The sequence below is a fragment of the Odocoileus virginianus genome, chromosome 17, assembly GCF_023699985.2.
Source record: "Odocoileus virginianus isolate 20LAN1187 ecotype Illinois chromosome 17, Ovbor_1.2, whole genome shotgun sequence".
NCBI lineage: Eukaryota > Metazoa > Chordata > Mammalia > Artiodactyla > Cervidae > Odocoileus > Odocoileus virginianus.
Genome location: NC_069690.1, coordinates 20,587,904 through 20,612,316, shown reverse-complemented (window position 1 = coordinate 20,612,316; position 24,413 = coordinate 20,587,904). Strand labels below are relative to the sequence as shown.

The 24,413-nt window shown below is 50.9% G+C and overlaps 1 protein-coding gene and 1 long non-coding RNA gene across 5 annotated transcripts in view; one reads left to right on the top strand and one right to left on the bottom strand.

The window, feature by feature from the left end:
- The window catches only part of ABR (ABR activator of RhoGEF and GTPase), a 188,416-nt gene that overhangs the window by 58,224 nt on the left and 105,779 nt on the right, over positions 1-24,413 (bottom strand). For all 4 annotated transcript variants that reach the window (XM_070478809.1, XM_070478812.1, XM_070478810.1 and 1 more), the window contains 3 exons: positions 17,336-17,434; positions 8,369-8,554; positions 2,741-2,848 (listed from right to left, as the gene is read on the bottom strand). In XM_070478809.1, the coding sequence (XP_070334910.1) occupies positions 2,741-2,848; positions 8,369-8,554; positions 17,336-17,434 (393 nt within the window). The remainder of the gene's footprint in view (positions 1-2,740; positions 2,849-8,368; positions 8,555-17,335; positions 17,435-24,413) is intronic.
- Positions 7,088-8,482, top strand: LOC139039037 (uncharacterized). The gene is made up of 2 exons (XR_011492167.1): positions 7,088-7,594; positions 8,027-8,482. It is a non-coding gene; the product is annotated as an uncharacterized lncRNA (long non-coding RNA).

Below are 24,413 nucleotides of genomic sequence, written 5' to 3'. Positions count from 1 at the left end.
GAGCGGAATCACTCCACCCGGCCCAGCCCCACCCCTGGCCTCCCCATTCCCCGTGGTGAACACAGCAGGAAGCAGGGCTCTGAGACCCAGGGGTGCAAACAGGAGCAAAGCGACAAAGACTAACTTCTGCCTCTCTGACTCCAGACCCCCTGGGCCACACCCGTCAGCTCCTGGAGCCTCCTGGGGTCCAGTGGCTGATGCAGGCAGAAAGGAGGGGTTCTGGGGACCAGAGAGGACTGTGATCACGGCTGGTGCTCCTCAGGCCTGTCCCCTAAAGCCCCTCCGCAGCGACTAGGAGGGCCTTCAGAGGATGAGCAAGAACGGGACCAGCCTTTCCCACCCCCAGCAGCAGCCACTGTTGCACAGCGGCTCAGGGCACACAGGGTTGTAGTGGACAAACACCAGCATAGCAGCTGGTCTTTGGGCATGAGCAGCCCTGGAGAGGAGGAGATGGGGTCCCACACGCCTCTATAGGGGGCAGCAGGGACGTGGTGCACCTGGGGCTGAGAGGTGCGGAGCAGTCCGACCTCTCCATCACCCATATCGAGAGGGACTCACCCAGCCACCAGCCCCAGCTGCACTCCCCGCCTACTGTGCCTGGGCTGGACATCTGAGCCCACAGACTGCCAGGAAGGAAAGAGCAACACCCTTTCTGGATGCCACACAAAGTGACAGGGGGTGCTGGCAACAGACACCAGGGATGGCTTATCTGATCCTAACCTCTCTCATCTGCCTTCAGGACAGAGGTTCCAGCTCCGGCCCTTTGCCAGTGGACCAGTGTGACCTGTAACTGGAGTTGTAACGCAATCCCCACCTTGGAAGACTGAGCACATGGCGTGGGGGCTCCCAGGGGACTGCCAGCAGGAAGGCAGGGGTGAGGTGAGGCCAAGGTCAGGTACCAGGTGATGCTGTCTGCTCTGCCTGGGAGGAAGTGCCCAGGCAGCGGGCGCTCTACACTTGATACTCCTGCCTCAAGCTGTTTCTAGACAGAGAAAACCCCCAGGGATGAGCCTGGGGCATGGGGGTGGGGAAAAGTGAGGTTCCTGGTGTCTAGATTCCCAGCTTTAGGGAATTTTTCTCCATGCCCGCTTCCAGTGCAGTCTAGAGGTACAAAATCACTCCGCTGCAGAGGAGAAGGGCCTGATTGCAGTAATGAAGTGGCGGCACAAGTAGGAAGTGACTGCGACTGCGCATGAGTCAGGGTGAGAAGCCACTGGCAGCCGGCCACGGGCCTCGCTCTGCCCTTGTGGGGCTGGCTGGCTTTGAGGGGCGCGTGGCGATGAGCATGGGGGTTTCTGCCTCTGCTGCTGGGGGTGGGGAACAGAGAACAGGCAGTCAGCCCAGGCTAAGAGGAGACCCTCTCCCACTCTCTGGACAGTACATGACCCGGGCACCCAGGCAGCCTTGGCAGGGCCACTGGAACACAGATAGGGGCCACCCTTTCTCCAGCCTCACTGTTCCACGTACTGGGACCTTCCTACCCTTCGTTCCACTCCACCCTTCCAGGTAGAGGGTGACTCACCTGACCCCTGGGTTTGGGAGACGAAAACGGAGCTCAGCTCTTCTCTCTCTGCCCCCGTGAAATGTGTTTGAACGTGGAAGGAAGTGTTAGCAAAGCCAGTGTGGCTACAGATCCACATCCACGTTATTCCAATCCAGCTTTGATGGGTAATCAAGCTCACACTTTCATCTCCATCTGCCCAACACGTGTGTTCCCTCTCGACTGATTCCAAACTTGGGTATAACCCTTATCACCCCAGTAGCTTCCCCAAAACTATCCTGTATCTCCCCAACTTTTCTAGCATTGGAGCTGAGAGAGAAAGCAAAGGATTGAGAGAGGCCTATAAAGCAGGACTTCCAAAAGTGCAGAAGGAGCTCCCTCTCCTTGGAACTAGACATTCTCTTACCCTGAGCTTGGAGCTGAGAACTTTGATTGTAAACCCAGTGCCTTAGGGTGGGGGGGTATCCCTGAGATCTTTTTGGCTCAAGGGGTGAGCTGGGCTGTGCTCCTGAAGAATTCTAGGACACTTCCTGGACACAAGTGTTGATGGCAGATGATGCCACATCTTTGCCTTGTAGAGGAGGATGGAGTGGGGGCTGGACTCCCCCTAGGGACAGACAGGCATATTCCCAGCCAGAGGGTCTAGAGCTTCTTCTGCAGATAAGGGGCCCTTGTCCTCTCTCTGTGAGATTTCAAGGATCTTAAAGGATCACCTAGCCCAGACTCCTTCAAGCTTCTCTGATTATAAAAATCACCTGGGCAAGCTTGTTTTAAAGAAAAAAAAATACAGACTCCTGGGCCCCACCCCAAACCTTCTGAATTGAAGCTCCAGGGAAGGTGCCTGAAGATCTGCGTTTCAAACAGTGTGCAGGTGGTTCTTGTCAAGCAGACTTGGGGTAAGCTGGACCAATCCAGATACCTCATTCTGCAGCAGAGGAACTGAGCCCAAGAGAAGGGAACTGATGTGCTTAAGGTTACCCCAGTGTGGGAGAATGCTGCCTTTTTTCTTTTCTAATACAGAATAACCTAAAACAAAATAACAAAATCATATAGAAATCGATATTCTTATATTAAGAAGGAAAATGTCAAGGGCAAAAAAGTAAATGTCAGGCTGTTACCCATCAGGAGAACTATTTTTCTCATGGGCAAGCAGAAGAGGAGAGGCCCTAAGTTGGGAAGGCTCTGACCAGCCCCTCAAAACCCTGAGTTGTAGGGGTGGCAGTGCAGGGTGCTGCCCACCTCGGAGATCTTCTGGAACTGGTTGTTGGACTGGCTGCACTTCTCAGCTGTCTCCAGAGCAACTTTATAGTTATCCACAAATGCTTTGTACACACCAAGCTGGCTGGCCTGCAGGGAGAAGAGAGAGGAGGGCAGGAGTGGGATGGGGAGAAAGGATTAATGAATGGATGAAAGCATAACCAGAGAACCTGGAGCTCCCTTAGCACTCAGAACCTCTAACTCAGTCCAAATGGCTAGCTGGGAGCAGAGAGAAAAGGCAGGATGAACATACTACAGTATCCCTTTGAACTCCACAGTTTCCATGGAAACTGGCTCAGCCAATAAGGTTGACAGGGGGGTTTGGGGGGTTGGGGGGAGCAGGGCAGGGCCTTTGTTGGCTTGCTAAAACTCAGCTCATAGCAGCATTTGGCTTTATTTAGCATCATCAAAGTCTTGCACAGTTTGAAGCCCCTTAATGCCTCACACGTCTTTCACATCCTGGAATTAGCTGAAGCAGGGGAAACAGGGAGGGGGGTGGACACGTGTGGCCTGCTCCGTACTCCACTCCCCCTGCTGAGAGTGGGGAATTGCATTTAAAGGCACATTCCCCACTTCCCTGACCTCCAGGTCCCTGTCCCCACCTCCTCAGCCTTCAAGGAGCCAGAGGTCCTTCTTCTCTACACATCTGCCATGTCACTCTGCACCTAACACAATGCTTTTCCCGGCTTAGGACCACACAGAGCCTCGCTTTCTCGGGGAGGCAGAACAGATGCCATCAGCCCTTACTGCAAAAGGGGAAACCGAGTTTCATTAATTCAATTCTGCAGATGTATTTATGGAGAGCCTTCTGTGTTGTGCATGTGTGTTTCCTCTTAGAGGAGCAAAGGGTGGAAATTCAAATTGAACCACAAGGAGATACTATTTCATACCCATCAGTCTGGTCAAAATTTAAGTCTCATGATATTAAGAGAAAGAATGTAGGAAAACAGGAACTTCTAAAGACTGCCTGTGGGTGGTGTAAATTGGTATAATTATTTGGAGAGTAATTTGTCAATAACTAATAAAGTTGAAAATACGTACAGTTCAGCCTACTACTGAGCAAAGCCTCTTCTACATACAGACCCCAGGGCTATGCTGCCCAATACGGGAGCCACTTGCTGCACGTGAATCTGTCAGTCAGTGTTAGTCATTTAGTCATGTCTGACTCTTTGCAACCCCATGGACTGTAGCCCGCCAGGCTCCTCTGTCCATGGAATTTCCCAAGCAAGAATACTGGAGTGGGTAGCCATTCCCTTCTCCAGAGGATCTTCCCAACCCAGGGATTGAACCCGGGTCTCCTGCATTGCAGGAAGATTCTTTACCACCTAAGCCACCAGGGAAGCCCTACACATGGATACTGAGCACCTAAAATGTGTCTAGTCCAAATGGAGGTGGGCTGTGAGTGTAAAACACATTCTGGGTTTCACAGGCTTCGTATGCAAAAGAGAATGTAAATTATCTAATTCCTTAATCTTGACTGCATGTTGAAATGATAATATTTTGACTCTACTAAGCTAAATAGAATATATTCTTCACATTAATTTCACCTGTTTATTTCTACTGAGTGTGGCTGCTGCTAGAAAATTTACATTATATATGTGGCTCACACTATTATTTTTACTAGAAAGCACTGCTCTAGAGAAACTTGCATGTGTGTGTGCACAAGGAAATGTAAACAAGGGTATTTTACTCACTTCATTTTTTCTTTTGTGAAAAGACTGCAAACAAATGCTCACAAAGAAAGGAACCCATACACACTGTGCAGTTAAAAAATGAATGAACTAGATCTCTGTGTAGCAACGATGACAAGTTTCAAAATGAATGCTGATTGAATGGCAAAATATGATACATATATACATATTTCTCTACACTTTAAAAGTAAATGCAATGCTTTAAGAAGATACAGATATGTAGCAAAAACCACAAACTGCAGCCTAAAAGACTACACACCAAATTCATTCAAATGAGAGGAAGGGCAAGAGGAAAGGGTGGCAGAGAGAGAGAGAGACTAACTTCATCCTTATTTGTAATGCTTTAGCTTCTTGATTAAAAAGTCTTTCCCTATATCTTCAGAGATTTGCTGTAGCTCAAACCGTAAAGAATCTGCCTGCAATGCAGGAGACCCATGTTCCATCCCTGGGTCAGGAAGATCCCCTAGAGGAGGGAATGGCAACCCACTCCCATATTCTTGCCTGGAGAATTCCATGGACAGAGGAGCCTGGTGAGCTACAGTCCATGGTCGCAAAGAGTCGGACACGACTGAGTGACTAACACTACTACTACGAAAGTTTAATGTCTATTAATTCTGGGAGGTGAGTGTATTGTTGTTTCCTACATTATTCTCTAGATTTTCTGGTTAAGTTGTTTTTCAATGAAGTAGCAAGGAGATTCAGCTGCTGGGGCCTTCTACCCACCAAGGTGAGGGGATGGGGGTGGGTAGGGGAGGAAGTGTGCTGCCCCTGAGCCCTGCCCAGACACACTCTGCTTTCTACAGAATACCTGCACTCCTCAAGGACCCAAAGAGGTGGGCCAGGGGACCTGGAGCCCTCCAGGGCAGAGACAGCTCAAGGAAGCTGGCAGGTGGGACCCAGGAAAGCCAGAGGAAAAAGTGAGACCCGAGATGCTTAAGAAGCCAGGGCCAGAGCCGTGCAGGTCTCAGCCCCAGATGGGCCAGACTTCAGAAATGGGCAGGGGCAGGAAGGGATGGAGTTTGTTTCCTCTTCCAGGGAGTGTCCTGGCCCCTAGTGTCCTAGGCTACAGGGGTTGTGCTAGACGGTTGCTTCCTAAACCAGGGATTACTGACATCCTTCCAGGTACATATCTTCCTTGTCCACCTTTCCATGAGAGGGATAAAGGCTGGGTGCTCAGGGTGGAATGCTACCTTCCTATCCCACTGCCAAGGGAGTAGCCGGAAACAAGCTGCAAGCAGGAGCCCTCTGGGCAGAAGGCCTGTGTGCAGGGGTCACCAGCCATCCAGGCACCGCCGTCTCCATGGAGCACCCGAGTCTGCCGGGCCCGATGCCTGGCCTGCCTAGGCCATCCCTGGGAAGTGGGGGTTGCTTTGGAAACAGCAGCTTGGCACGGGGGTGATCTCATAAAACAAATAACAGAGATGCTAATTCCCCGCTCTTGGTAATGGATAATCAAATACCCAGAGACCAGCTGGAAAGAAACTGCCTCCAGATGCCTGGCCTGCCCCGGCCTTCTCCCAAGCCTGTAGCCTCAGGGGCTTCAGACATCAGTTCTTGAGGCAGGGGAAGAGAAGTGGGGGTTGGGGGCCGGGGTAGCAAATTCATGGCCAAGCTAGTAGAGCTCAAACCAGAAGGGGGAACCCTGGTGATGGCAGGGTCCAAGTGACAAAGATAAATCGGGCAGGCATTCCACTGGGCTCCTGGCTCCTCACTCCTCCACCCCACTCTGGGTCTGCTCTCTTCTGCCCTCCTGAAGGGCTAGGAGAGGCTCCCCCTCAAGCCAGACAGCACAGGCTCCTGGACCAGGTGGGCGGTGATGACTGGGTGTTCATCATCCCTGAACTGGGGCCAGTACTCTGGGGCTGCCAGAACCGGAAGTGTGTCCGTGGCAAGAATGCCCTTTGCGGGTGCCTCTTCCTAACAATAGTAATAACAGCAGTAATAATAGTAATAATGGTAATGATAATGACTAACTACTGAGTATTTCCCAATTTACTATACTCCAGGTCCTGTGCCAAGAACTTTCCAGGTATTAACTCACTCAGTCCTCACAATCCAACAAGGTAAACACTATTATTATCCTCATTTTTACAGATGAGGAAGCTGAGTCAGGAGAAACTGGGTAAGTTGCCCAATGTCACACGTTAACATCTAACGTGTGGCAGAGCCTGGATTCCCACTCAGCTTTGACCTGGATCTAAAACTGTGTTTATCTCTGTATGTCCCTCAGGACATGGGCCTCAGGTCCTGTGGCGTCTCCTCAATGCCCTTCCAACTTCTACCTGGTCCCAGGGGCCAAAAACAAGGTGTACTAAATTCACCCATTCGTTCATTGGCTCATTTGTTCACTCATTCATTCACTCACTCACTCACGTATTGAGTTCTAGACTGGTTCTGAGAGTCCAAATTGAAGAAAACACAGTCTGTCCTCCTGGAGCATATTCTGGGGAGTCAGGCAGTTTAGTGTTCATGGAGGGTATAAGTACAGTGGCCGCATTCAAAGGGCTGCAGAAGGGCTCTCCATGAGGTCACTTCTAAACTGGAAACTGACCAGAGATGCCAGACAAGACAGAGAAGGACATCTGAGGCTAGAGCCGCAAGTACAGGGAGGTCAGGCATGTCTGCAGTGTGAGCTGAGAGACCAGGAGTTTCAGGGTCGGGGTGGGGGAGGCAATAGCCAGAGGCCGGGGTGGACTGAGGCCAGCACGCAGAGGGTCTCAGAAACCAGACCGCAGGCTGGTCTTTATTCAGCGGGTAAGGGGGAGCCCCCTGAAGGGATGTGAGCAGGGAGGAAGTGAGGTCCAGGCAGGAGTTTAGAAAACATTCTCCTGTTGCTAGGTAGAGGCAGGCCTGGGGCAGAAGCCACTCCTGAGGCCACAGCAGTGGTCCAGATGAGGGCACCAGAGGGTGGAGAGAAGCAGGTGGCTGTGAGCATTAAAGAAGTGGACTCCAAGGGATGCAGGGAGGGGAGGTGCCAAGGATGAATCCTAAGGAGTCACGGATATCCATCCACGGGATGTGGCCATACCCACTGAGACAGAGGACAGAGACAGGGAAGACAGCAAAGAACCTCAGAGCCAATGAGTTCAGTTTTGAGCATACTGAGCTTGTGGCCCCAGAGCATCCAAGCAAGAGTCTTCTCTGGGTAAGAAGAGCAGAGGCCTGTCCATTCAACGGGTCCCATCCCTGCAGAGAGGTCCCACCCCTGCTCCTGCTCCCCGCCCCCCACCACTTACACCCAGAGGACAGGACCACAACTCCTGTGCTCCATCCTGCCTGCTGGGCTGGTGAAAGTTATGGGCGGCCCAGGGGTCTGCTTGGGGGGTCCTCGGGGGACATGGCCAGAGACAGACACTGAGCTGGAGCAGACAGTGTCATGGAAGCCCCGGGAGCTAGATGACCTTGACCTCAGCCAGCCTTTCCCGACACCAGCGCCACATGATACTTCTACCTCCTCCTTCCTTCTCCCTGCCCTGCCATGGTGGGCGGGCTGGGCTCTTACTGCTTTCTGTCCAGGGTCCTCAGCTGAGGATCGTTAGCCAACACTGTCTCCCTCCACCCCAACTCTTCACTTCAGAGGCAGCATGGAAGGGAGAACATCTGAGGTCTCAGGGGAGAGATGCCTGCCCATCCACCCAGCACTTGCCCCTCCATCAGTGGAGGCCCGCAGGGGAGTCTTCGGTCCAGCCCTGGAGCCCTCTGCCAGGGGCACCCACGCACATGGCCTGTCTCTGGCAGCCTGGGAGTCCAGGCACGAGGCAGGTTCTCCACAAGGCAGAAGTCCATGTTTTTCTCCAGGACTCAGAATGACCCAGGCCTTCAAGAAGGCCAAGGAGGTCTGAGGCCGATCGGTTCTCTCACAACACCAGCGGCTCCACTGAGGCCCCACGTAAGCACCTTCCATCAATGGGAGACTCACCAGCTTTTGGAAGAGGTGGCCCATGGTGACCTGGCTGTCCCATTGTTGCACCTTGGGGCAGAGGTTGTCATAGAACTCCTTATGGATCTCATAAATGTCCTGGATCTTGTAGAAGATGGTCTCGATCTGCTGGATGGTGAGTACGGGCTGGGAGGTGGTGGCAGTGGCCTTCAGAGGTTTCATGGGCTGGGAGAGAGAAGGGAGAAAGAGCAGAGGTGAGAGGCAAGTAAACCCGAAGGTCAGCAGGCTCAGGACCCAGGTTAGGCCTTTCTGCTGCCTGAGTTCTGCCCAGACAAGGTCACTGAGGGCTGGGCACCCGAAGTTCAGTTTGGATCTAGCAGGTGCTGTCACAGGCCCCAGCAAGCCACGTGTGACTGCAAGCAGAGGGCACCTGATGGCCAGAACCTGGCTCAGCAGCTCTGCCAGGCCCAAGGGGTAGTGCCCAGACACACTTCTCCCACCCCTTGTCCCTTGAGGGGGGCCAGGTTCCCAGCCTGTCGTGGGTTTGCTTGAGGGTCAAACAGTATCCAAAGCTTTCTTCCACAATGGCTTCATGCTCAGAGTCATAAATCCCCTGGTTGTGCTTCAGTGGGAAGGAGGGTTGACTGAGAACTCAATCCCTTAGCTGTTTCTTTTCAAGAAACAGAACATGATTCTAGGACTTGGGGGGACAGAGGTTTTAAGGGACCAAACAAATTTCAGCTGCATTGACATCTTAAGTTCCCATCACTCAGTATACAGAGGATGAGCAGGTGGCACCCACACCACTGTCCCACCTCCTGGACCTGTGGCAGACATTACTAAGCGATCACAACCATCTTCCTCATTGAGCCTGGTTGAAGCCTCAGACCCATTCTCAATGCCAAGGCTGACATGCAAGACCATCTGTCATCTCTGACTGTCTACACCAAAATGCTCCCAGGCCTGCTGGTGGAGAGGGTGACGTGACAGACAGAAACTCAAGACCATTCCCAATACTTGCCGAGAGCTGAAATCATCATTTTAAAGCCCAGCATTAAAAGAAAATGGCCCAGCATTAAAAGAAAATGAGGCTTGGATATATTTTCTTCAGTATGATTTCTGTATTTTTGTTTTATTTTTTTTTAGCTGTGCCATGAGGCATGTGGGATCTCAGTTCCCCGATCAGGGATCAAACTCATGCCCCTGGCATTGGCAGCATGGAGTCTTAGTTTTGAAAGCATGGAGTCTTAACCTCTGGACTACCAGGGAAGTCCCTGTATTTTCTAAATTACCTCCAATGAGTAAATATTTATCATGGCAAATAGATGGGGAAACAGTGGAAACAGTAGCTGACTTTATTTTTCTGGGCTCGAAAATCACTGCAGATGGTGATAGCAGCCATGAAATTAAAAGACGCTTATTCCTTGGAAGGAAAGTTATGACCAACCGAGATAGCATATTAAAAAGCAGAGACATTACTTTGCCAACAAAGGTCCATCTAGTCAAGGCTATGGTTTTTCTGATGGTCATGTATGGATGTGAGAGTTAGACTATAAAGAAAGCTGAGCACCAAAAAATTGATGCTTTTGAACTGTGGTGTTGAAGAAGACTCTTGAGAGTCCCTTGGACTGCAAGGAGATCCAACCAGTCCATCCTAAAGGAAATCAGTCCTGGGTGTTCATTGGAAGGACTGATGTTGAAGCTGAAACTCCAATACTTTGGCCACCTGATGCGAAGAGCTGACTCACTGGAAAAAGACCCTGATGCTGGGAAAGATTGAGGGCAGGAGGAGAAGGGGACAACAGAGGATGATGGCTGGATGGCATCACCGACTCGATGGACATGGGTTTGGGTGGACTCTGGGAGTTGGTGATGGACAGGGAGGCCTGGTCTGCTGTGGTTCATGGGGTTGCAAAGAGTCGGACACGATTGAGCGACTGAACTGAACTGAATCAGGGAAAAATAGGTATTAAAATGCATAGCTGAAACAAACAAAAAGCGATACTGAAGGGTAAGGAGCTCCTCCATGGTTGATCTTTGTTCAGCCCTTAAAGTCCCCAGAGATGCCCAGACTGTCCACCCTGGGGGACAGGGCCTGGAAACCTTTCCCACAGAGAAGGCACAAGGCGGGAGGGTTTGCAGGGGCGGAAGGTTTACCTGGGAGAAGGAAGCCTGAGTCAGACATGGGGGGTGTTCTTCCTCTACCCTGTAGATAAAGGGCTGTGTGGAGAGAGGCTTTTGACTTAATCTGGGTCATTCTGGAGACCCAGGAGCAGAAAGGAGAAGTTGCAGGAGCAACTATGGGCTCACAAAGCCACCCTCCATGATCTCACAGGATTAGGTAGTGAGCTTTCTGATAAGAGAAGCATTCAAGCAGAGGACGGGCAACTCAAGGCTGGATTCAGGGAACACCTCCACTGGAGGGAGGCCCGAGTTATTGCTGGCTCACCCTGAGAGAAGACACCTGCTCCCCAAACCTCAGCTCGAGCCAGCCGCAGCAGCCAGATGCCCAAGCCAGGCTTCCATGTATCTTCCCATCTATCTGTCCACATGAGGAAGTCCTGTCTACTTAAAAACCCAGACAACACTCTGACTTCTGGTTCCCTGTCCTCCCAGTTCTAAAAAGTCCAGACAGAAGGATGAAGGCAGGGAAAAGCAGAAGTCCTCCTTCTGACCCTTCTAGTGCTACAACCAACAAGGCCTTCATGTCCAGCCCTTTGCTGGGAACGCTGGCTGGGGTTTGACTTGGTGCAGGCCAGACAGTGTGGGCCAGAGTCCCAGCTCTGCCACTTGATAGCTCTGGGCAAGTCACTTAGCATCTCTGGGCCTCAGCAGCCTTATTTGTGAAACTGGGATAATATTATCAAAGCCATAAGCCATAATTTATATAAAATATTGAGCATATGCCTGGCACACAGGAGGCAATCAATAAATGCTAGCTGCTACTAGGATTACTATTCACCCCACAAATAATGGACCAGGTGCCTACATGAGGCCAGACCGGGGGTGTGTGGAAGGGTATTCAGTGCTTCACTAGTCATTGCCCCCATGAAGCCTCCCATGGAGAAGCAGAGACAGACAAAACACAAGGAAACAATCAAACACAAGATTGCACATAAATTCAGGGAAGGAAATAAGAAGGGGCATCGTGCTGAAGGACAAGGAGGGGATGCTGACTTGAATTGGAAGCACAGGGGCAAAGGGGACAATATTCTAGGCAGATTTCCTCAATGCCTGAGACTGAGGCAGGAATAGCTTGGGAAGAGGGAGGAGCTGGAAGCAGGCTGGTGACCCTGTGTGCAGCGAGCGAGGGGGTTGGCAAGCAGAGCCCTAAAGCAGGGCCGGAGGGGTGAGCAAGGCATGGATCACACGGGGAAGGAATGCAGCTAAAAAGCCCATGAAATGACCTGGCTTTCCCTGAAGGGATTGACAGGGTCCAATTTTCCCTTTGGAGATTATTTGTATGACTCACAGTCCTTGTTCTGCAGAACGTTATAATCTATTCAAGTAAGGTGGACCAACACAAATGAAACGTTCTTATGGACAAAGCAAGATACGGTTATTACTCAACTTGGACTGCAAATACCAACCAACTGGTGCCAAGGCTGTCCTGGCCCAGCTTGGAGGGGGCTTCATAGAGGAGGTGATGGGAACAGGGCCTCGGAGGGAAGCTCTGAGCAGGTGGAGAAGTGGGGCCTGGGGAAGCCTGCAGGCAGGAAGGATACAGAGGGAATCTGGGCCATGAAAAAGGAAGAGCATTCTTCCTACCGCAGACAGGCGCCCCATCCAGCTCATGGCCCCAGTGCTCTGTGAAGGATACAGAGCTGGCTCTCGGGATTGGTCAGAGTTTATCCTTAAGATTTTTTTGATGTGGACCATTTTTAAAGTTTTTATTGCATTTGTTAAAACAATACTTCTGTTTTATGTTTTTGGCTTTGTGACCCCATGCATATGGGATCTTAGCTCCCAGACGAGGGACAGAACCCCCACCACCTGAACTGGAAGGTGAAGTCTTAACCACGGGACCCCCAGGGAAGTCCCAGACTTTATCCTTTTTTACCTCTATCTACCCATGCCGGTGACACCACCCTTAATGGCAGAAAGCAAAGAGGAACTAAGGAGCCTCTGGATGAAGGTGAAAGAGGAGAAAAAAACTCAACATTCAAAATACTAAGATCATGGCATCCGGTCCCATCACTTCATGGCAAATAGATGGGGTAACAATGAAAATAGTGACAGATTTTATTTTTGGGGGCTCCAAAATCAATGCAGATGGTGACCGAAGCCATGAAATTAAAAGACACTTGCTTCTTGGAAGAAAAGCTATGACAAACCTAGACAGCATATTAAAAAGCTGAGACATTACTTTGCTGACAAAAGTCTGTATAGTCAAAGCTATAGTTTTTCCAGCAGTTATGTATGGATGTTGAGAGCTGAATCATAAAGAAGGCTGAACGCTGAAAAATTGATGCTTCTGAACTGTGGTGTTGGGGAAGACTCTTGAGGGTCCCTTGGACTGAAAGGAGATCAAACCAGTTAATCCTAAAGGAAATCAACCTTGAATATTCATTGGAAGAACTGATGCTGAAGCTCCAAAACTTAGGTCACCCGATGCCAAAAGCCGACTCATTAGAAAAAGACTCTGATGCTGGGAAAGATTGAGGGCAGGAGGAGAAGGGGACGACAGAGGATGAGATGGTTGGATGGCATCAGAGACTCAAGGGACGAGTCTGAACAAACTCCGGGAGATGGTGAAGGACAGGGAAGCCTGGTGTGCTGCAGTCCCCATGGAGTCACAAGAATCAAACAGGACTGAGCGACTGAACAACAACCATAACCCAGGTCCAGGGGTGGGGCCAAGTCACCAGTGTGACAGGTACAGTCCCTGTACCTGCTGGGGTGTAATCCCCACCCAGGGTGGGAATAAAGGAAACAGGAGAGAACAGCCCTGGGAAGGCAGGGGATGGTCAGGATTTCTCAGAAACTGCGGGGGAAGCGCTCAGGGCTATGAAGAGACAAGACACAACCGCTCTGCTTCCTCCTTAACTCCCACTCCGTCTGCAAAAGGGGAAGAGCCGGCGCTCAGCAGGGCGGGTCACATGGACAGGGCCGGCTCTTGGGGCATCAGGCCGCCAGCTTCTCAGGACAAGGTTGGGGGCCTTTGGGGGAGGGGAAGTGCTGCATGCATGCCCCTGGCTGGCCTGAGACCCTTGGAGGCAGTTATTTTTATCTGGTGAAGCTCTGAAAATAGGCCTCGGGCGGGGAGGGCCGACTGAAAGGCACAGGCGGCCCCAGACTGAGCTGGGCTCCAGTCCTGCTCTCCTGACGGAGCACACCCAGTTAGCCCTGCCTCTAGGATCCTGCAACAGAGGACTGATGGGGTGCTGGCTCCCTATCTGATCAGCTAACTCTGGCTCTGGGTGTCCTGGAGAAGGAAATGGCAATCCACTCCAGTATTCTTGCCTGGAAAATTCCACGGACAGAAGAGTGTGGCGGGCTACAGTCCACGGGGTCGCTAAGAGTCAGACACGACTCAGCATGCATGCACAGAAACAGACATAAACCGGGTGTCCCATGAAGGGCTCCTCAGGGAGGCAGGCCAGGCGGGCCTGAACTTGTTCATGACTTCACTCTGTCATTTGTTCGCTCTGTCCCCCAGCAAACCTGCCTCCTGCCTTTCGAAACAGGGGAGAGAAATCAGCCCACTTCCTCCACCTCTGATTCCAAAAGGCTTGGAGCCTGCCTCATGCAACTTTGCTAACCGTCACCGAAGGCAGGAGGTTGGGGGGCGGGGGGCATCCTGAACCTATTTCACAGATAAGAGACAGAGCAAACTCCAGAGGGGAGTCTGGGAGAGGGGCCCAGCGGTGGGAGATGCTGAAGGCCCAGGAAGCTCCCCCGCAGCACCCAGCTCACTAACCAGCCTGGAGACACGCAACATGATGAGCAGTTGGTCTGCCTGCCTTCCTTCTTCCGCCTCAGCCCAGGCTCCCAGACCCTCTTCCTTGTAACCTGAGCCCACCAGGAACCTGGAAGGTCCTGGAAGGTTACCAAACCATGCCCAGCCAGCAACCCAGGCGGCGGGAACAGAGGCTCCTGCTGTGTGTCCCCAGTCCGGGGTGTACACACCCAGCCGTTTGCATAGCAGGAAGTGTTAAACCGAGAACAAACACACAGAGCCGTGGAGCTGTGGGAACTGGGGGCGGGGTGGGGAGAAGGAGCGCTGGGCTGGGCTGGGAGGAGGAGGGAGCTGGGGAAGGCAGGTTTTTTTCTCCAAGCCCCTTTGTCAGATCACCTCTCAAGAGCCAAGGGCTTAGCTCCTGGAAGGGCCCCAGCTCTAGGAGAGAGAGGAGGGCTTGACTCTTTAAAACTGAGGCTTATCAGCTGAGACTTGTGCTATGGGGGGGCCCCATCAGTCATAGCCCAGGCCGCCTAGCTTGTCCCTCCCTCGCCCTTGCCTCGGCTCAAGAAAGAGCCAACCCCGGATGAAGAAGCTGGGGGGTAAGTGGAGGGACCTACCCTGGGTCACACCCTGGGAGTGGGAGCCCCAGCCTCACAGATTTTGTCTTGAGAGCAGGAGCTGTTAGAAAGGTGAGCCGGGAGGGCGTGTCTTGGCCCCTAAATCTGTTATCTTCACCCAGACAAATGGAACTCAAATCAGGCCCAATGACAGATGAGAACCGAGCTGGAGTCTTAAGAGCTGGAGTCTAAGAGGGGCCCACTTCCGACAGGAACATGCACCTCCCCTTCCTTCAGGCAACGGGTGTGTGGACAAAAACAAACAGGTTCTAACCTGAGCTCTCTCCCAGAATGGGAGAAAATAATAGAATATGCTCTCACTTGGGCTCAAAGAGCTTCCCCTACAGACTCACTCGCCCCTCACAATGACCCCAAGAAGAGAGGATGGATATGAATATACCCAGTTTGCAGATGGGCAGAATGAGGCACAAAGGTCCATTAATCTGCTGAAGGTCTAGAGCTGGCAGGCAGGCAGGTGGGGATTCCAAACCATTCCTCTGAACCTCTTTCAAATATGCACCCTTTTACTCATAGTAATGACAGCCATGCCCCTTTGTAAAAAGGCTATAAGGTGGATTTTGGTTGCTTGTCCTCCTTCCTTTGACTGATATTTGAGTGTCTAAGAACCTAGCATTGTACTAGATCCTCAAAATGATCTTCTCAACCCCATGAAGGACAGAGAGAAGGTAATGGCATTGCTCTCATCTTCAGATGAGGAAACTGAGTCTCAAGGAGGTTATCCATGGCTTACCCAAAGCCAGAACTTTGGGTTTTTTTTTAATTTTTAAAACTTTTAATATTTTTAATGGGGGGGGGAGGAGAACAGTGTCTCATAGCATGTCGGATTATAGTTCCCCAACCAGGGATTGAACCCATGTCCCTTCCATTAGAAGTTCAGAGTCTTAGCCACTGAACAGCCAGGAAAGTCCCATCAGTGATTTTGAAAACCAACAACACACGTCAGAAGGCACATGGCCCAGTACATACATACACTGCTGCTGCTGCTAAGTCACATCAGTTGTGTCTGACTCTGTGCGACCCCATAGATGGCGACCCACCAGGCTCCCGTCCCTGGGAATCTCCAGGCAAGAACACTGGAGTGGGTTGCCATTTCCTTCTCCAATGCGTGAAAGTGAAAAGTGAAAGTGAAGTCACTCAGTCGTGTCCGACTCTTCGAGACACCATGGACTGCAGCCTACCAGACTCCTCTGTCCATGGGACTTCCCAGGCAAGAGTACTGGAGTGGGTTGCCATTGCCTTCTCCAATATACATACACATATCCACACAAACCAAAAGCTGCCTGAAACAGTACTTATTCTTACTACATGGGATGCATGCCGACATTTACTTTCTCATTCGTTTTAAAATGCTGGTTCACCCCACTTCGCTGATTGAGCAATCCACTACCAATCATGACTCGTAGTTAGAAAGGCAGGGCAGTAAGTCTACTATTCATGGCAGCGTCAAGTCTTGCTTCAGCTCTGGCCCTAGACCAGAGTCCTTATTGACCTGCCAAACTGTTCCTCCCTTGAAGAAATAACTGTGAAGACCAACAGATTCCCAGTAAGATCGACCACCAACTCATTCCCCTGTGTTACAAAGCAGCGACACACCTCAGCAGTTACTCCTGGGGTAACAAATGGTAAGCCCCCTGGGATACCTGGTGACAACAGCTCACATCTCAGCAAGTACATAAATGCAGATCTTACAGTACTCTTTCTACTGATCTACATCTTCATTTCTTATTCCTCCTTGTTCTGATATCATCTGATGTCTCAGTCTGCAAAACACCCCGGGAAGAGAACTTTCCACGCACAATCACTCTGCATAATATCCAGACACATCTAATACGCACTTTCTTCAGAGGCAAAAACATCTTACATCTGTGGTTACTTCTACCTTTTGAAAACATTGTATTATTCCCCTCCCAGTCCGATTCTCACAACGCCTCCAGCTTGGAGAAGAAACTAAGGCACATTCACAGAGGGTGGCGGTCTGTCTAATGCCTCAGAGCTATGGTGCTTCTGAGAATGACACAGACAGCCTGCCACCTCATTTCCTGCCAGAAGGCCTCAGGATGGTGCTAATAGTTCAGTATTCCAGGGAGGAGGAAGGACTGGGACCAGGGATGACAAAGAGGCCTCAACGTGATTGATTGGTAGAGACTGCCCACAGCATCAGCTGGAGGCGGAGGCTAAGGTCCCACCTGGACAGAGCACTGTGATCCATTAGTAATGTCTGCACTGTCGTTAGGGGTGATGGCGTGTTTGTCACCCCTAGCCAGGTGGTGCTTCTCCTCTTACCTTTCCCAGGGTAAGTAATGGAGACTCGGGGCCAAGAGGCACGGGCCTCTCTGGCAATGACCTTGGCTGCCAAGCCGTAGGCAGAGCAGTCCACAGACCCTGGCCCTGGGAAGGACTGGTCCACCTCTCTCTCCAATTCCAAACACAGTCTCAGGGCACAAAGACCCCAAGCTACATACTTACCAGCAACAGAGCTTCCAGCTGGTTAATATAGATCTCTTCGCTGGCCAGGAACCCCGAGAGAACCAGCTTCCTCATCTCCAGGCCCTTCCCTGCTTCCACCTGTAAAAGCAGATCAGAATCTGAGCAGCCTGTTTTCTTGCTTTTTTTCCCTTCTTCTTTAACATTTTTGCAAGGGGACAAAAGCCAAATACTTATTATAGAAAATTTGGAAAACACAGAAATATAAAAGGAAAAAAAAATCATCCATACTCGTACTGCTCACATCTTGCTTAATTTCTCTTCCATCCATTTCTTCCCCCATGCTTCCTTATCTGATACCCATCTACCCTTATATCTTCCTGCTTCCGGGAGCTCAAACCCACAACTGACAGAGGAGCCTAGCAGGTTACAGTCCATAGGATCACACAGTGTTGGACATGACTGGAGTAACTTAGCACAGCACCCCTTTTTTTAAAAATTTTTTTATATGAAACTTTTAGTATTTTATTCATTTTCATAGTTTTACAGTATTAGTAAAAATAATGGCCATTATAAATAAGTATAAAATGGAAGTTGATGAAAAAATAACCCCAAGTCTTCCTTGACTCCCACCCTCCCACCGAAAAACTAGCTAGTATATGGCAAATATCCTTTTCACACATTATCTTTAGGCATATATTCACTTTGTAGTGGTGGATGGTTTAGTCGCTAAGTCGTGTCCGACTCTTGTGATCCCATGGACTGTAGCCTGCCAGGCTCCTCTGTCCATGGGGTTTTCCAGGCAAGATTACTGGAGTGGGTTGCCATTTCCTTCTCCAGCACAGCACCCTTATAATGGCTTCTCTCGTGGCTAAGATGGTAAAGAATCTGTCTGCAATGCGGGAGACCTGAGTTCAACCCCTGGGTTGGGAAGATCCCCTAGAGAAGGGAATGGCTACCCACTCTAGTATTCTTGCCTGAAGAATTTCACAGACAGAGGAGCTTGGTGGGCTACAATCCATGGGGTTACAAAGAGTCAGACACAACTGAGCGACTTACATACTTTCACCCTTATAATAGTGAGCAAGGTAAAAAAAAGAACCTGTGTGGGAGCAATTTAATGGAGGAGGGGAAAGAGACAGTTAAGGGAAATGAGGGTCATGACTGAGATGGGCGTGGTCACCTGGAGGGCATAGCAGGGGCCAGAGCAGGTTTTTGGTGGAAGACATGTATGAACAGAGAGGAGGAGTAGGGTCAGAGATGACCCGATGGAAGTGGCCACGGAACTCCCAGCCAAGCAGCCTTCTGGCTACACCTCTGACTGTATCTTCCTGCCCCCAGGAGCTCAATCCCACAGTGGAAGGTGCTGGCTGTGGGCCCTCAACCTTAACCCTTATACCCACCCCGCCCCAAGCATCTCCTGACCCCAACAGGCCTCCTCCCTGCTCCAGAATTCTTTCTCTTCTATGGCAGAGATCATACCCCATTTAGCCTTGAATGGCCACCAACTAGCCAATGTTTCCCGTTATATCTACAGGATAGGTGGGCATGTGTTGAATGAATAAATAAATGAGTGAAGAATCTACTCAAATTCCCCAGTAACCATTGTTTGCAGTATTAAGTGCCACCAACAGTGCCTGGTGCAGAGAAAATGCTTGAACACGCTTCCTGAGTGAAAAGACATAATTCTTGTCATCTAAGATCCCCAAGTCACTCCTAACCTCTTCTCTCCCTCTCCTCTGCCACACTGAGTCCCCAGTCCCTTCAAAGTATTCTAGCTCATCTCTTACAAGGATTCCTTCCTCTGTTCCACCCTCTCCGCTGCTGTAATTGAGGCCCACAGCAACCTACTCCCCACTGGATTCAGACTGCCTTCCGCTTCTCTCTCCTGCCTCCACTGCACTCAGAGTCAGATCAGTCTTCCCAGAACGCCAGCCTACACCTGCTGCTTGTCAAAGACTTAATACTGCAAAAAGTGATTACTAGGGAATTCGAGTAGGTTCTTTGCTCGTTTATTTATTCATTCGATACACGCCCACCTATCCTGTAGATAAAGGGAAACGAGCATTCAATAGCCCGTACTTTCATGTGGCTTATAAGCTAGTGGGAAAGAAACATGTCAAAACCAAAGCCAAGGACTTCCCTGGTGGTACAGTGCGTAAGAATCCGCCTGCCAATGCAGAGGACGGAGGTTCGATTCCTGGTCCAGGAAGATTCCACATGCCATGGAGCAACTCAGCCCACAGCTACTGAGCCTGTGTGCCCCAACTGCTGAAGCCCGCTTGACCCAGAGCCTGTGCTCTGCAACAGAGAAGCCGCTGCAATGAGAAGCACACACCACACCTAGAGAGTAGCCCCTGCTTACCACAACGAAAACCCAGCACAGCCAAAAATAAAGCAAACAAACAAAAACAAAAGCCGAGTAAACATCAATATGACTATAAAGTGTCATGGGGTCCAGCTTCTTCTTTCCTTAAACACCTGCGAAGGCTCCCAGCACCTCTCCCCACCCTTCCGATCTCTCCAACAGCCGTCTGCCTTCCCAACAGGCCAGAGTGCTCCAGCCTCCAGACTTTGGTTCTAGCCGATCCTGCTGCCTAGAATGCCTTCTCCCGTGTGAGCACTTCTCTCCTGAAGGTACAGCTGAAGGCCCTGGCCCTGCAGCTTCGGCTCCCAAGGAGGGAGTCCACTGCCCCTGACACGTGCCTGATCTTGTTACCTGCCCAGTGATTTTGCAGGGCCTCTGAAGCACCTGTTTCTTGCTCCTCTGTACCCCGCCCCCTCCCCCCACAAAGCCCAGCACCACGTGATGCTCCTGACATGTGGGCACCTGACACTTATTAAGCCTTGTAAGTTCTTTCCACTCTCTCATTCAGCTTCATTGCCCTCTCAAATACCTCTCCGAAGTGGGTACTATGTTTTTCCATGATACAAATGGAAACAAACAAATAAGACTTAAAAAGAGGGAGGGGACCAGTCCAGATTCACATAGCCAGAAAGTGGCAGAGCTGGGACTCCCTTCTTCTCCCAGGTCCTCGAACACCAAATTCAGGGCTCATCTCCTGCTCTGATGATTCCCTCACTCTTGTGTTCCTTTGTCAAGCTTCAGATGCTCTCCTAGAATCTCAAACAGCTCCCTCTTTGGGCATTCAAGCACACACCCTTAGCATAAGCTGAAGCTATGCTAAGCTTCATAATTCTGAAGCTATCAGAAATCTTCTAGGTCCCATGAGAGCTGTTTCTTCCCTGCTTCCTGGCTGCCCAGCAAGTTCTCACAGGCCTCGCTACCCTTTCCCCAGGTGAGGAACTTAACCCTTGACCTGCTATCAGCAAACCAGTTAGCAATTTGGCTGGAGGCAGTCTCTCCCAGAGTCTCTGAAATAAAACCTGATCTTGCAATTGGACATCCTGCCAAAGATGTCCACGTTCTCAGCCACAAAACCTGCGACTACGTCACCTTAGTAGCAAAAGGGAATTTGCTAAATGTGACTAAGGATTTTTAGGTGGGGAGGTTATCCTGGGATTATCAGATAAAGCCCAGGTAAGAGACCTTTTGGGGCTTCCCTTTTGTGGCTCAGTGGTGAAGAACCTGCCTGCAAGGCAGGAGCCACAGGAGACTCGAGTGAGATCCCTGGGTCGGGAAGATCCCCTGGAAGAGGGCATGGCAACCCATTCCAGTATTCTTGCCTGGAGAATCCCAAGGACAGAGGAGCCTGGTGGGTTACAGTCCACAGGGTTGCAAAGAGTTGGACATGACTGAAGCAACTTAGCACAGCACAGCATGCATGCAAGAGACCTATGAGCAGGAGACAAGAGGGTCAGGGTCAGAGAAAAGGCGACTGGCTCACAGAAGGAGAGAGAGGGGGCATGGGGGCGGGGACAGGGAGAGATTCAGTGAGAAACTGAAAGATGCAGCACTACTGGCTTTGAGGACAAAGGATGGGACCATGAGCCAAGGAATGCTGGGGCCTCTAGAAGCCGGAAAAGGCAAGGGAACAGGTCATCTTCCCTAGAGCTTCCAGGAGGAATGCAGCACTCCTGACCCTTGAGACTTGCAAAAGAATAAATCTGTGTAGTTTTAAGCCACCAAATGTGTGGTAGTTGCTTTCGGCAGCATTAGGAGACCAAGTATGGGTGCCAAGGTTTAGGGGAAAACAATAGTTACTTATTGATAGCTTCACAAGTACCAGGCACAGTTCTAAGCGCTTTCTGAGGATTAACTCTCTGGAATCCTGCAGTCTGGATGGTGTTATCATTATCCCTCTGAGGCACAGAGAAAGGAAACTGCCAGCTGTCTAGAACTGTGGGAATCACAGGCGGGTAGGACCACCTCCGAGGAATGAGACTGGAGCTTGGAGCAAGGCCCGCAGGCCCTGGAGGCGGAGGTCAGACCCTGCTGCTTCTGCCTGACAAGTGGGAACTAGCCCTCTATGTTGGGGGCCAGCACTTCCTTCCTGTATCCCATTCCCTTCCTGTTCCCTGCCAACCGGGGATGTGCCCAAGGGCTTGGCAAACACGCTCTCAATAAGTCACCAGGGGGCATAGTGTGAGCTTAACTGTAGACCTGGCTGGACCAAGTCCAGGGTGAAAAGCTGGTGACTCATGGCTCCCACCAAGCCTTTACATTCCACCCCAGGCATGAGCACAGACCCTGGGGTCAGCCCCCATGACAGCCCAGTGCAGCAGGACCCCCTCCTCATGAGACTCCAAACTCGGAGTTCAATCTTGAAAGAATCCCCGTGAACGCAACAAGTAGTCACTCCCAAGCAGCCCCACTCTGGGCTGTATTCACTCTGATGTTTTGGCTGGTGAGGAGATGGAGGCAAAGGAAAAGGATGTGAAATTAACCATTTTACCAACAGCCCTCTAACCTGTTCTCAGTTGACACCCCAATCCTCTTCCATCTTCGCTTTCCTCAGACCCCACCTGTTCCTGGTTTGAAATTACCTGGAAATTCACAATTCCTTTTTCAGTCCTCCTGGGGCTACTCTCATCCCATAAAACACCAGGGCTCAGGACTTCCTGGTGGTCCAGTGGTTAAGACTGTGCTCCCATTGCAGGGTGCACGGGTTCAATCCCTGGTCCGGAAAGTAACATCCCGCTTGCCGCACGGTGTGACCACAAAGCAAACAAACAAGCCAACAGGACTCAGCATCCATTCACTCATTCCTCACGTGCCCAGCATTGGAAAGACAGGGGAGAGGACAGTCTTGACCCCCAAAAAGCCCCCCAGAAGCACCTACATGCCCAGAATCACCAGGGGGAGTTCTCGGGAGTTCAGGGCCCCCACAGCCTGTGCCAGGCTGCCTGCCAGTCCTGCACACAGGGGAGCTGCCTTCTGAGCGACACTGTCCCCACTTCCTCCCCAAGCAGAGCTTATGAAACTCAGCAGCCATGGTGGGCTCGATCATGGCCAGCATTTTACACAATCTGCTGGGCTGAAAGGCTGTCACAGCCTGAGGCCCCAAATCCAAGAGTTCAAGTCACTCTGAAGGGGACAGGAGCTGCAAGTTAGGTTCAGCTGGCTCCGGCCTGGTCTTCTACAGTCTGGGCTAAATAAAGCCTCCAAAGCTTTGGCTCCAGGCCAAATCAAGACACTCTCTCCAGGAGCCTTAAACTCCTCCAAGACAGCAATGTGGGCTGAGCAGGCAGGACTGCCTACGACTCCTGAACCTTAGGCCAAGTGGCTCTGCAGATAGCAGAACTCAGACCATTGGCCACAGCAGTCTGCAAGGGGTTAGGAGGTGGCGGTGGGGCTGTCTGGTCAATGCCACTGAGTCTAGGCGCTGTGTGCATGCCAAGCATCAGCCTCGGAAGAGCTGGCCCCTCCCTGCGCTGAGTGGATGCAGGAACTCAGCCATCCTCTCCCCTTCTCAGCCCGAGGCACCAGGAAGTTCTCTTTCAGTTAGTTCCCCAGCAGAATGGAGAGCAGAGGACAGGGGCCCCGGCTGGGGGACTCTCCTGAAAGGTGGAGCCCCATATTCTGGGCTCCCTGCTGTCTGAAGCCACAGGCAGGCCCCACGGGGTCCAGCAGTGCTTCCATCCTTCAGCTGTTCACATCCCCCATTTTGCAGTTATGTCATACTCACACACCACCAGCATGCTTACTTAATACTGTTTTTTACAACAACTGGCTTCTTAAAAGCACAGCCTTGGGCTTCCCTGGTGACTCAGAGATTAAAAGAATCAGCCTGCCAGTGCAGGAGATACGGGTTCAATCCCTAGTCCGGAAGGATCCCACATGCTGCAGAGTACCTAAGCCCATTACACCACAACTACTGGGCCTGCCTCTGGGGCCTGGGAATCAACCACTGGAGCCCACGTGCTCCAGAGCTTGGGTCCCCAACAAGAGAAGCCACCACAATGAGGAGCCCCTGCTCGCCGCAACTAGAGAAAAGCTTGTGCAGTAACAACGACCCAGCACAGCCAAAAATGAATAAAATAAGTGAAATTAAAAAAAAAAAAAAACCACAGCCTTATCCCAAGCATTATATTTGAAAGCATAGGAAAGATGTACAAGTCAAACCCGCACCAGCTGCGGTGGAAGCTCGGTATCTTAACCACTGGATCACTAATCAAGTTCCTATTTTTTTCCTAAGATACATTAAAATGTATGCCTGTTAAAGTGAAAAATCTATATCTAGGTGCTACCTAAAATCATCTCTCAAATCATCTCATCTGTGGCTCACACTTCAGGGAAAAACCTGAGTAGGGAACACAGGCATGGCCATCGCTACACATGGCTGGGGGGAGTAGAGATCTGGACAAGTGAAACAGAAACACAGGCGGTTGATAATCCATTAAAAATTGGCACAGAATTCACCTGAAGAGTTAATCTGCATTACAAAAGGATTTAAAAATTCCTGACAATTGAGTTCCTTTAAATAGCAGCTTTTACATAGCAAGGCCTCCATCAGCCCGAGGTACCTTTAAATAGAATCATATGCAAGATTTGCAGGATGTACACAACACCTTACAGAGGGGAGGCGATGCTGCTCTCGGTATTCATGCATTATTCTTAGTTTATAGACTATTAACTCTCCAAAGGGAGGTGTGGGTTGAAACACATGGCAAACTCCAGCTCCAAGCTCCATGGAGAAAACCACAGCCATCTTCATAC